A 14,119-nucleotide genomic window follows, 5' to 3' on the forward strand; every position below is an offset into this window, starting at 1 on the left:
TTTTATTTTTTTTTTCGTTTCTATTCTGATAGTAAAGTATTAAATATTTGTTTTTTTATCACCAGAACGGATGGCGTTTATGGGTTTATGACCCGTAGTGTATATGAGTAGTATTTGATACTTTCATTTGTTTTGAAGGATTATTGTGGTAATTAATTATTAGATAGGTTTAGGATGGTCTGGCTGCCGCGCCGGTAGGTTGCGTTCACTACTGCGCATCACATGTGTACAGGGTGTCTCATTTTCATGCGTTTTTTGGGATTTCTCGTTTATGAGTGGAGATACAATGATGCGTTTTTTTACATTACTTTGCTACCCATAGATTTGCGCATTTTCTACACATTAACATTAATCAATCTTGTTTAAAAAGTACTATTATTTTATTTTATTTAATTTAACCAGATAATTTTGTTTTCCATCGTTATCTTAACAAACTGAACTGAAAATAAACTTGTGTAGCTTTTAGATAACAATCTTTAAAAAAAGTATTATTAAAATGATTGTTAAAATAATAAACAACAGCCGAAAAAAATATTTTGAAGAAAGAGAGGCAGAAATTACGTTAATTAAGCATTTAAATGTTAATTTTTATATATTATGTTTATATCTTTAAAATTAAATTATAAAAGAATTAAATATTCTTATGAATGAGGCACGAAAAAATTACGGCCAACATTTTTAGTTTTATTTTTAGACATTATATTTAAATCATTACAATCTAATTATTATAATTGAATTAAATATTTTTATTTAATATTAGTGTCACAAATATTTATTACTTTATTATCAGATCTTCTTTGGATGCGCAGTAGTGAACGCAACGTGTATCAGCAGCCAGACGGCGTGCACGCTGTTCTAGAGAGCATAATAAAAGATATATCAAAGAGCCAGACGTCTTAAAATACTTGTTTTCCCGACGTTGCTAGCTCTTGTACTAATTACTCGTAGAGATTTTTACTAAGAGAGCTTTTTTATTTAAAAACCGTCGTAAACGTATAATTTTTTACTCAGTAGTTTTATACAGATGCGGACGAAAAGTTATTGCTCTTCAAACTAGGTAAAAAATATGTATGGGGCGCCCTCTACAAGTAGAAGTCATACATAATGATATCAAAATCAAATTTCTCATGTCAAAAATAATGCCGCCTGTAGTGATACCATCGATGTAATCTTCCAAAATTTCCCTCATTATAGATTCGCCACTTAATATTGTAGAGTAAAGGAGATAAAATGCAACCCTGGCGCACCTACCACCTCCAAGTTAAATGCAGTTATTGTTCCCATTATTTTCCGTTGAATTTCTCTTCTATAATGTCGCTGATTTACAGTGGAGGTCAATTAATATTGCAAATAACGTATAAGCGTACGTGACGTGAGCTGTCAATTGCAGAGGATAGCAGATTTCCAAACTTAGTTTATTTAAAATTAATTTTATGTAGCTAAAAATTTTTCCGTCAATGTTAATATTTTAATAGTTATTCTGGTTGAGCGGAAACGAATCCAAATAATTAGAAATCATTAAATTTGCTCCAATGCAGCCGTGATTGGGTTATAAATAGTGTAACTAACCCGAGTTTGTTTAATTTATTCAATTCTACATCGGTTATGTACAGTAAGTCAAAATTCAAAAATTTAATGACTATTTTATGAAAACGTCACTTACCGGTATTTTTGAGTATTTCTCCAAGCTTCTGATGGCCGTCTCGAAATATTTTTCGCCATATTCCAAACGTTGTTCCTGGCATAGTTGCCTCCACATATCTTTGGCCTGACTGAGGATGATCTCGTCCGAAATCCAGGTGTTGCCGGAAGTTATATCGCCTGGTGCCACAATGACAACATTGACATTTCTAGATCTGAAAGAATAATTAAGAAAAACCTTAATTTTCTAGAGATTTTGGATATTAATGGAACAAAAATAGGTATGGCGGTATAGATTTTTTTCACTCCATCTAATGTTATAAAAATTCAAAATGGCGGCAATATGAAAATAGGAACTTCACCAAATTCGTATCTCTCGTACATTCTGAGATGTTGAACAGGAAATTGTGCACCTCTTGTGCACCTTTTGTCCACAATAACTAACAATATTGTATCTCAGGAAGATTTCATCATAGAGATAAATCATTTCATCTTAGAGTATCATTATCATAACTTATCATAACTTTAATTGACACCTTTTATTAAATAAAACGTAACATTTATTTTTATTGAGACATTCTATAAATTTATAAAAAATGATAATATAGCAACATATGTAGTAGAATAAATTTACAAGAAAGAAAAAACAGAAAAGATCCTGTGCCTGTGGTTCTCAAAATTTTAGCAAAAAATTATTTTTTTTTGAAATTTTCAAAGTAAAATAACTCGGTTATTTTGGACTTATTTGAAAAACGGTAACGAAAAAATATGTTTTTTTTGTCGCGATTTACCAGCCCTGAAAATATTTGCACTTACTTAAGACTCACCCTGTATAATCCTTAATAAGATACCGCTTGTTTATTTTAGTTGTTTAGAAAACATTGCATTTTGAACTATAAATATTTCTCATAATTAACATAGGATAAGTCAGGTTCAAGGAAAGTAAATATTTTCAATGGAATAATTATTTACTAAATATATTTTTAGCATCTCATTGTTGCAAGTAGTGGGTGTTTTGTTCGTATAATTTTCTGTGTACCATCTTAAAGATTTCCACTCAGCTAAGTTATTTATATCTCCATTTACTACTTCAAATCAATGTTTATTTTTAACTCAATAAATATTAAGCTGCATTATGCTATAGTATATGAAAAATAATAGTACTATTTTATATACGTAAGTAATGTTTTGTTATCATATGTATTAGGCCAGTATTACACTATCAAATTTTCTTGTCAGACATGTGTGATTTTACAAAATATTGTATACTAGCGTGTACCAATGACTTCGTTCGCGTCGAATTAATCATTTGTAATGGTGATGATAAAGCAAATCAAGAATTTCCATTAACATACAAACTGGATAAAATTTTTTCACATTTATGCCAGCATGAGAAAAAACAATATGGCGATATTATTATATAACTTGGTTTGGTTTGGTTAATTAGGTATTGGTGATTATTTGAGGGGTAGTTTCATCTCGTTGGAATTTGACTTTCGAAAAATCCGTTTGCCAAAAATAAGCTTTTTACGTCAAGCAGTTTAAGCAGAATCGTGGTTAAGAAATTACCAACTCCTTATTTTACCTAACTCTTGGAATTTGAGATTCAAGAAACCCCTCCTTATCGAACCTCTACACCCCACAGTTAATCCGTTTGCCAAAAATCAGCTTTAAACGTCAAGCAGTTTAAGCAGAATCGTGATTACTCAATGGTCATATTTTATGAAACACCATGTATAAATTTATAAAAAATCTTTAAGAGTTTTTCTGAAAAACTCACCGGTTTTTAAATAAAAAATATTTTAGTATTTGAGGGATTGTTTCACCCCCTTAGAATTCGAGTTTCGAAAAATCCCTTCTTATCTAACCTCTACACCCTAAAGTCAATCTGTTTTCCAAAAATCAGCTTTTTACGTCAAGCGCTTTAAGCAGGATCGTGATTAATCAATGACCAGATTTTTCGAAATACCCTGTATACATTTTTAAAAAATCTTAAAATATGTAAAAAAACAAAATAAAATATACGTGTTTAAGCGTTTTTTCGGAAACTTGACCGTTTTTTAAATAAAAAATATTGTAATATTTGAGGGGTCGTTTCACCCTATTGGAACTGGAATTTCGAAAAATCCCTTCTTACCGAACCTCTACACCCTAGAATCAACCTGTATGCCAAAATTGAGCTTCTTATGTTGAGTGGTTTGAGCAGGATCGTGATTAATCAGTATGTCAGTCACTTAAGGATTTTATGTATTAGTGTAGAGTATATACTCTGTTTTTTTTCTCAGGTAAGATTTCGACAGACGATGACAGAAGAAAAGCAGATGACGTCCCATACCAATCTATTTATTTGACTAAAAAAAGTTTCTAATAATTTTTAAGTTATCTATGGATGGGTTTAAATATAAATCCGTCATACGTCGTGTCTTCCTGTTTTTAACCAGTTTTATTGGTTTATTTAAAAAATGACAGATCGTATTTCAATTTTATTGGTTTGACGGAACGATGAAAGACAAACGGACGCCGATGCGTATGAACTCGCCTTTAGATTTTTGTCATTTTTGACGCTTGTCAAAGTCTTGCCAAATTATAGGTTATAATTTTGTGTCAACTTTTGTTAAATACCCTGCGTTTTGGAATATGATGCATTTTGATTCGTATTATTACGTGTGTTTTGTGTCTTTTGAAGTCAAGTGGAGGAAAAATCGAGTGAAAATTAACTGTAGACCCAGAGCACAGTTTATGGTTAATACTCGCTGCCAGGGCAGAAAGTCTTATACACCAATGAAGTTGCTATCGATAAAGTTTGTATACCATTTCGTCGTAGATAAGTGCATCTTGTATATGGTAGAAGGATCAAACTAAACACATACTAAAAACCGGGGTAGCTGTAAAATATCGACATCACACGATAGGTAAATAATGGATTTTAGTACTGCAGAAAAATAATGTCAAAAGGTACTGGTTTAAAAAAATTAAGATTAAAGTTAATTAATCAACCTTTAAGGTATAAAATTTGGTAGGTGTTATTATTAATAAAATAGTTTGTTGTATTTACCCATGTTGTTTTATTTATACCTGTGGAATATTACAAATTTGTATTTGTACATAAGTTATATTGATAAATATAATCATAAATGCGGGTAGTTTCATAAAGCTTGAAGGTAAATAATAGTTCTTTTTTATATTTTTTTGGTATGTAGTGTCTTGTTCTTGTTTGTTTTGTATTAACACATACAGTTTTTATTAAATAAAATAACTCGATTACATTTTTTCAGTTTTATACAGTTTTTTTCACAGTATTTTGAAGTAATCACTTGTCATCTTGTCAATCAAATTTTAAATATATCGCTATACGTTCCAGTTGTACCAACTTATTTCTTTGTAAAATAAAATAAACTACTTTGAAATTAAAATGACAGACACATCTATCACTGTCGAGCATCTTCTCGTTGGACAGACTATAGATTAACAATGTCAAATTTTTCATCAAATATCTTATATCTAACAAGGAAATTTGATAGTGTTATACTGATCTTAGGCAAAGATTATATCGAACAAAGAAAAGAGAAAGATGCTTTCTCTTTCTCTTTCTCTTTCTCTTTCTCTTTCTCTTTCTCTTTCTCTTTCTCTTTCTCTTTCTCTTTCTCTTTCTCTTTCTCTTTCTCTTTCTCTTTCTCTTTCTCTTTCTCTTGAATGTGGTGAGATGTATATTGCAAGGACAAAACATTTTCTAAATCTACGACTAAAACCATAACTAACAAGCATAAAAACACGCGCAAAGTAAAGTAACAATGAAATATGGTATCTCATATAACAATGAGATTGATATTAGTAAGAAATGTATCAAATTTGAAAATCAAAGATAATCTCCGCACAAGAAAGAATATATTTAATTTCATATATTACATTACTTTCAGAAATACCATTACATGAGATTAAATATAGAAACATCTGTTTACAGAAACATGAAAGAAGCGTATGACGCAAAGACTTTTTATCCCTTTTATCAATTCAATTCTTTCCATGTTTTCTTGACGGATGCTCGCATCAGCGAAATTTTATTATTCGCAAACGAGGCACTCGTTTAAAAAAGTTGTTTAGCTTTGAGTTCAAGGTCTCGCCATTCTTTTCAACATATGTATATCGCATCATTCGCATCGGCGCTTGTCCTTTTTACTGCATAGGGCAAGTGAAAAGAGAAGTTTTATATGCAATTTAAAACGTGAATCACTCATACAACGGCACAGAACAGGTTGATATTAGATATAATCTATCAGCAGTTTTACAAAAATAATATAAACGAAAATATAAGCATGTAGCATGTATAAGATTAAATATTGCATTGCAAATTTGACACAATAATAAAATATTCATAGGTGCCCGGTGGCGTAGAGGTACAGGCTTTCGTCTACCAATCCGAAGGTAGTGGGTTCGAATCCCACACCCGGCATTTCATCAGCCGACTATTTTTATTAAAATAAAAATAGTTTGGGCACCTAGGTCGACTCAGCCTTAAATGAGTCCTTGGGATTCACAATATAATGAAAGAAGCGACAGCCTTTAAAAGAAAAATAAAAAAGGCTTTTTAATATAATCTAATAAAAATAAATGTATTGATCATGTATCTGTAGATGTTGGTAATGTATGGCAATCGCTTCTTTGATTTTAAAGAACATAACATACGTAAAAATTAATAACAAATTAAAAATAATCATACAGAAAGTTTGAAGCTTTTTGGTTTTACCTTATTAAGTAATTTTTATTAGGTAGTAGGTAATTGTTAATTTTGAAGTTTAGCTTGATATAATGTCATTTTAACAGAATATCAACAGTTTTTATCTGTTTAAAAAAAACTAAAGTGTTTTCGAATAGTGGCGTTTAGATATTCTAAACAGTTTTTTTCTTTGTCCTTTGTGTTTTTTTGCTTCCGACGACAGGAAGAGATATACTTCCCAAAACGTTAAGAATTTTTTTGTCCGTTAGGCAAATTTGTTTATTAGTAAACCACTGCTAACAATTAGTCTCCGTTAGATTAACGAGGCAGTGTTTACAAAAAAATAACTACCGTATGATCGAAAATAAATGGCGTCAGCGATGGCTATGAAATGAAGATCGCTGCCATTTTATATGTAAATTTATATGGGAAATGTCATCGATCGTCATAGGCAACTAATTCAGTTTCAAGGTCTAACTTATTTTTTAATTCAGTTGTCCAAGGTCTAACCTATTATTAATTTCTTTTTAATATTTATGTAACCTAGATCTTAGACAAATTTATCCAGATTCCATATGAATTTACATTAGAACTACATTATAAAGTTTTACAAATAAGACGATCCTAACACGGTACACTGGCGACCTGATGATGAACGTAATAGGATTTCGAAACGTCGTTAATAATTGTCCGAAAGCCACAAATAAACGTACGGTTTTGCAGAGAGGTAACATGCCGTGAAATTAATTACGAGGGCAGTGGGTATTACGACGTGACGATGGAGCTTGAGTACGAAAGATATTGGATTTTATATGAAGCTTTTTGATGGATGTTTTTAGTATTTATTGGCACTAGGGCGATAAGACATGATAAAGCTCTCCTATTTCATTTTTCTGGTTTATTTTTAAAGTCTAGTCCAGTTTATAAAATGTGCTCTTTTTAAGGGCTCTTTATAAGGCCATAATACCCATAACACTGCCCTAATTCTCAGGACATACGGCCGAGAAACATCAAATATTTTCCTTGATTTAAGTAAGAATAATTTTCAGATTGTCACGGGATTTTTAACAGGACACTGTATCCTCAATGAACACCTCAGTAGTTGGAAGCTAAGAAACAAACGCGAATGCAGATTCTTCTGTAGCGAAAATGGGGAAACACCCCAAACACACGACAACCATTGGTGCCATAAAGTCTTTTTATCACGGCCCTGAAAGTGAATGATGAGTTATAATTCTAGAAAGCGGGACATAAAATCGACACAATCTGCAATTGATAATATCAGAAGGGGGATTTACATTGCTTCACATTTGATGTATCACTCAAAGTGAAATCATTAAGTATAATCATTACATTCGCAGTTCTTCTTCTTCTTCTTCTTTTGGAAGGCGTATCGCCTGTTTAGTTCCGGTTTCCTCCTCGTCCAAGCAACTCTTGCGAGGTTGACTGCCAACTGTCTTGCCAACGTTTAGGTGGTCGTCTAGTAGGTCTTCTGCCATGGGGTACGTTGTTGCGAATTATTATGGCCATTCTGTCGGGGCCCATTCTATTGACATGCTGGTTCCATTCTCTTCTTCTCTGCCTTATCCATCTGACAACGTCGTTTGTTTGGCACTTTTCTCTTATGTCTACATTTCTCTGTCTGTCCCTCAATGTGTATCCAGTTATCATTCTTAAGGTCTTCATTTCAGTAGTTCGTAGGATTCTCTTTGTTACTGATGTTTCAGCTCTGGTTTCCGCACCATATGTCATCACTGGTCGTATGCAGGTTTTGTATATTCTTGACTTACATTCTGTACTCAAGTGTTTGTTTTTCCATATGGGATATTTAAGATGTCCTGATATTGCGGCAGCTTTATTGGCTTGTTTCCTTACTTCTTCTTCCAGGAATCCTGAGCTTGTAATTTTGCATCCGAGGTATTCGAATGACATTATCTGATCAATAGTTTTGTTTTTTATTACCAATTTGCACCGTAGAGGCTCCTTTGTAATGGTTATGCATTTGGTCTTATTTGTGGAAATTTGCATGTTAAGTTTTTCTGCCTGTCTGTTAAAAGCTTGTAGCATTCTTTGGAGGTCGTCCTCTGACTCTGCAATAAGTACTGCGTCATCGGCATAGCATAATATGTTTACTTTATGCATTCCCATTCGATATCCTAATCCAGTATTCTTGACGGTTTTTGTTACTTGATCCATGATTGTGTTGAATAACAGAGGGCTGAGGCTGTCGCCTTGGCGAATACCAGTTGTAGTTCGAAGATGCTGCGTTAAGGTAAAGTTTGTTCTTATTTGGGTTGTTGTGTTTGTGTTTAAGTCCTTGATAAGTTCTGTGAGTTCTTTCGAGACATTACTGCTTTCCAAGATGGTGATGATGTCTTTTAGTTGGACTCTATCAAAGGCCTTTGTTAAATCTATAAAACATAGATAGGCTGGAGAGTTATATTCTAAGGATTTTTCAACTAGTTGCCTGAGTATGAATAGTGCATCGGTAGTTGATCGGTTTCTTCGGAATCCTTGTTGTTCCTCGCTTATTGGCACTATTGAGGAGATTTTGTCCGCAATGATCTTAGTCAGAAGTTTTAGCGAGGTGCTCAGTAATGTTATTCCTCTATAGTTTGCTGGGTCTGTTTTATCTCCCTTTTTAAAAATGGGTATTGTTATACTTTGTTTCCATTCTTCTGGTATTTTCTTATGTTGTAATATAATGTTAAACAGTTTTGTGTATTCCTCTATGATAGCCGTGCCTGCGTTTTTTATTAGCTCGTTTGGTATTTTATCTTGATTAGGAGATTTTCTATTTTTAAGTTTCCTTATTGTCTCTTCTACTTGCTTGTAAGTGATTTGCGCATGATCTTCTGTATTATCTCTTTGGCTTGTCTCTTGTGCTTCCATTGGTTCATCTGTTTCTGCGTATAAGTCTCTGAAATATTTTTCCCACGTATCTTCTGCAATTGTTCTTAGTTGTATTGTTTCATTTGTTTCTCGTTTCAAACCCCTCAACATCTTCCAAATACGTTTTTGTGCTCCGTACATATCCGCCTCCATTTCGCTACTAAATCGCTGCCAATATTCTTCTTTAATTTCTCGTACTCTATTATTAGTCCTGTTCCTTATTCGGTATAGATATTTCGGTTCTCCGGTGTTGGAGATTTCTTGTATTGTAAGTATTTTTCCTTCTTTTCCCTTGTAATGTTCTTGACTTCTAATGTAAACCAAGGTTTAATGTTCGGTCTTCTATTGTGTGATACAGTACGTGTTCCTAAAGCTTCTTTAGCACCTTTGCAGATGTTTTCTTTCAGTTTGTTCCAAGCTGTGTTAGGAGCATCAAACTGTACTATGGGGTTAAGAGTGACATGTGTTTGGCATCTGTTTGAATAAAGTTGTTTAGTGCTTTCGTGGTTGAGGGATTCTATATTGAATTTTTCAGTTTTTATCGATTGTTATTTGTTATTATTATTCGATTGTTTTTATCGCAGTTGTTATTTCAAATTAAATTTAATTGCATGTATTATCAGATCATAAGAACGTAATTTTTAACGATTTTACAAGACTGGAATTAATAATAATAGAAATTATTTTCTAATATGACATAATATTAACCGCTATGCTTAGTAAATCTGTTTGAGCAAAAAAGATTGAAATTCAGGTTGAAAAAATATGTTCCCCACAAAAAAACTTAATTTTATAAAATGCTTTTTATACTTATTTATTTAGGCTCTGTATAGACCGAAGTTTTTTTAGATACGTCGTTACCGTTTTGAAATCTGGAACAACATCGAGACGGTTTTAAAACTTTTAATGTTTTTTTTGCTTTCCAGAATTCTCCAGGGCACCTACACGCGCTCGAATGCGTAGGGGAATATTTTCCACTCTTCTTTATTTGTTCTTTTATTTTGTTCTCGTTTTAACAGATTCCATTTTTTTTAAACACAATTTTCAGAATTGTCAGAAAAAACGGTAAATATATTTTTAGCATAGCGAATCTTCAGCAGTACTAAATTTGTCTTTCAGTCTGATAAGTAAATGAAATATGTAATCGACCTGTATTTAAATTCGCCAGAAGAAATATGTAGTATAATGTCTACATTAATACTAGATTTATTTCAATTTTTTTATATACAGGGTAGTCCGAATTGTATTCCGGAAACTTCGGCGGCATATTCTGTAGATAAAAATAAGTAAAAAAATTCGTATAAATGTCTGTTCTAAAATGCTTAGTTTCGAAGATACAGGGTGTGGAAGTTCAATTTTTATTTCGATTTTTTCCAAATAATTTCTGGAAAATTGGTATATGGTAGTTTTTTGACATGAGAAATTTGATTTTGATGTCATTATGACTCCTATTTCTAGAGGGTGCCACCTATATGTGTTTTAACTGTTTTGAAGAGTAATAACTTTTTGTCCGTACATGTATAGAACTACTGAATAAAAAATATACATTTTCGTAATTTTTTACGTAAAAAATGTCTCTTGATAAAAATCGTTAAGAGCAACCCTTCTCGAGATATTTAGAAGGGACCTAGTCAATACATGTCATTATTGACAAAAAATAAACAATGTTTAGTAGATAGTTATTTGACTGAAATGATAATTTTGGGAAATTTTTATTTTTTTAAATTAATCATAAAATTTTCTTCGAAAAAATGATGATTGATGATGATTTGGCACAAAAACATTTCAAATTTATGATTTCATTTTATTAACCATTTAGTCAGCATGTTTAATTTATGCCAATGATGACAGGTATTGATAATTTCGATTTCAAATATCTCGAGAAGTATTACTCGTAGCGATTTTTATAAAGAGACCTTTTTTACTTTAAAAACGTCGTAAATGCATATTTTTTTACTTAGTAGTGTTATACAGGTACGGACGAAAAGTTATGACTCTTCAAACCAATTAAATATATGTAGACGGCGTCCTCTACAAGTAGGGGTCATATTGACATCAAAATCAAATTTCTTATATCAAAAAACTCCCAGACACATTTCATCCAAATATTGACGTTACTTCAGAAATTATTTGGAAAAAATCGAAATTTAAATTAAACATCCACACCCTATATCTCCGAAACTAAGCATTTTAGGACATACATTTATAAGACTTTTTTTACTTATTTTTATCTGCAGAATATACTGCCGAAGTTTCCGGAATACAATTCGGACCACCCTGTATATTATATATATTTCTATTTGCAATCAAGATATCCTGTGTATGTGAATTTTCAAATGCTGTTCTCATGATATGATCTTTTTCATAGTTAACATGTGTCTGCAATTTCTTATTTCCTTTTTTTAAACTGTCGTAGCTTTCTAAATCAACTTATTCTTTCTCATAGATACCATGTCGGAAGAAGACTACTGTATAGCGAAAATTCTGTCTCGCTGTTATTTTTTTATGAGAAAAGTAATAATTAAGCTATATAATTACCAGCTGCTGCTTAACTCCCTATGACGTCATGATACGAATGAAATTCAGTTATGTATATTTTATGTTTGAATAAAGATAAATTACACATATTATTTCTATAAAGTTTATGTTGGAGTCTCGGTTGGAGTATACCATAAGTAATTTTAAAATTACTTTGTATAAATAGATATTATAATATCTTAAAATAATTTAACAAGATTATAAAAATCTGTGTATCGTATATTCACCTGTTATGATAATATTTTAAGCTTCATTCAGAACCTCGCAATTAGTGGAATAAATTAGTGGTTTCAATTACACATTATACTTTTTAGTTTACGATCATTCACAATGTCTAAAAAACACATTTAAAATTACAAGAATATCCTAGCAACAGCTTGCTGTAATCAGTTGTATCAAGAGAAAGAATAATATTTGGCTTATAACAATAAACTTTTGTTTTCTAACCACATTTTTCTCTTGACAGATGATATCAAAGGCCAAAATGGCATTCCTCGCGAATTTTGAAGTATAATTAGTGGAAAAAGTGAAAAGCTTCATTCAGAACCTCCCAATTAGTGGAATAAATTAGTGGTTTCAATTACACTTTTTACTTTTTAGTTTAAGATCATTCACAATGTCTAAAAAACACAATTAAAATTAATAAAATATCCTAGCAACAGCTTGCGATAGTTTGTTGTATCCATAGAGAAGTCCTAATATTTAGCTTATAAAACAATAAACTTTTGATTTCTAACCAAAATTTTTTTTGACGGGTGATAATCAAAGGCCCAAATGAAAATCCTCGCAAATTTTGAAGTATAATGATAGTATAATTAGTAGAAAAGTCAAAAGTTTGTTAACTTTATCCAATATTTGAAAATTACTACCACTAATTATGACGTTTTGAATACTTACATTAGAATGTAGAATGTTTAGGAGGGGAGTTAATCACCGCGACCTTATAGATCTATTGTGTGTTCCCCTTTCTTGAGTTATAACGAGTTATAACTCATCATACAGTCTCAGGGCTTTAAGAAAAGCCAGTATCTGAGACGGCTCCACAGAGGCCAGCTCTCCATCCTCGACATCAGACGTACCAAGATTCATGGCACGAATGTTCGTCGTCTCGGAGCACTCAGTGATAAGGTGTTCTGGTGTTTCCCCATTTTCCCCACAAAATCTGCATTCGCCGTTGTTTCTCAGTTTCAGCCTACTGAGGTGTTCGTTGAGGAGACAGTGTCCTGTTAGAAACCCCGTGACAATCCGAAGATTGTTTTTACTTAAATCAAGGAAAACCTTTGATTTTTCTCGGTCATAAGTTCTAAGGAACTTTTTCGAGTGTCTTAGACCGTTGGAGGACACTCATTCCAAGTTACGGATGGAGTCTTCCAGATTCTTCAGTTCCGCTTTCAGTTGGTTCCCGTTTGGAAAACAGGAAACATTCTTTGACCAACTTCGAATTGATGGTTACTGAGTTGATCGCGTTAAGTGCTGCTTGACTATCGGATAGGATGGCAATTTCCTGTTTTCGATAGTTCCTATCTAAGATAAATTGTACGCATCTTTCGATAGCGCAAATTTCTGCCTGAAGGATACTGGGGTAGGTGCCCATTGGTTCGGAGTATTCAGTTTTCGGCCCAAATACTCCTATCCCTGTCCCTGCTTTGGTTTTGGAAGCATCAGTATACCACGTGATGGTATGGTCTTTTATATGCTGAGTAAGCGTTTCTTTCTTCCAATCCTTTTTATTACTCAATACTACAGTGAGGTGTTTCTCAAAGTTGTAAATTCTTGGTATGTCATCCACTGGGAGTTGGAGAAGTGGAATTTTCTTTTTGAGGGTGTTCCAAGCCCCTGACCTGAAAATTCTCCCAGTACTGTTTCCGTCAATGACCATTCTAATCATTGTCGCATTGGCATAACTACCGACGACAATATGCAGTGGTGTTAGGTCTAGAATGACCTCCATTGCTGCTGTTGGACATGTTCTCATGGCACCTGTGATGCAGATACATGCCAGTCTCTGTACTTTGCACAGGGTTTGCCTTGCTGTACGTTGCTCTAGTTTTGTATACCAAGCAACTGCTCCATAAGTAATCATGGGTCTTACTATCATGGTATACATCCAGCGCAAAATGTTAGGGGCGCAGCCCCACCTATTTCCCGCCAGTCTTCTGCATATCATGAGAGCCTTTGTGGCTTTGCTGGTAATGTTCTTAATATGCCTGTTCCAGAGAAGTTTACTATCCAGGGTTATTCCCAGATATTTCACTTCCTGTGATGGCAGTATTTCCTTTCCATCTAGATGGATTCTTTTCAAGTTTTTCAAACTTCGCTTTCTGGTGAATGGCA

General features: G+C 32.8%; 1 protein-coding gene across 1 annotated transcript in view; it reads right to left on the reverse strand.

Annotated features, from left to right (window-relative positions):
* Positions 1-14,119, reverse strand: part of LOC115883667 (D-beta-hydroxybutyrate dehydrogenase, mitochondrial) — a 77,441-nt gene that overhangs the window by 42,879 nt on the left and 20,443 nt on the right. Inside the window, exon 4 of the mRNA XM_030902052.1 lies at positions 1,664-1,856. Within this exon, the coding sequence (XP_030757912.1) occupies positions 1,664-1,856 (193 nt within the window). The remainder of the gene's footprint in view (positions 1-1,663; positions 1,857-14,119) is intronic.

The sequence above is a fragment of the Sitophilus oryzae genome, unplaced genomic scaffold (assembly GCF_002938485.1).
Source record: "Sitophilus oryzae breed Bouriz unplaced genomic scaffold, Soryzae_2.0 scaffold_1974_pilon_pilon, whole genome shotgun sequence".
Lineage (NCBI taxonomy): Eukaryota > Metazoa > Arthropoda > Insecta > Coleoptera > Curculionidae > Sitophilus > Sitophilus oryzae.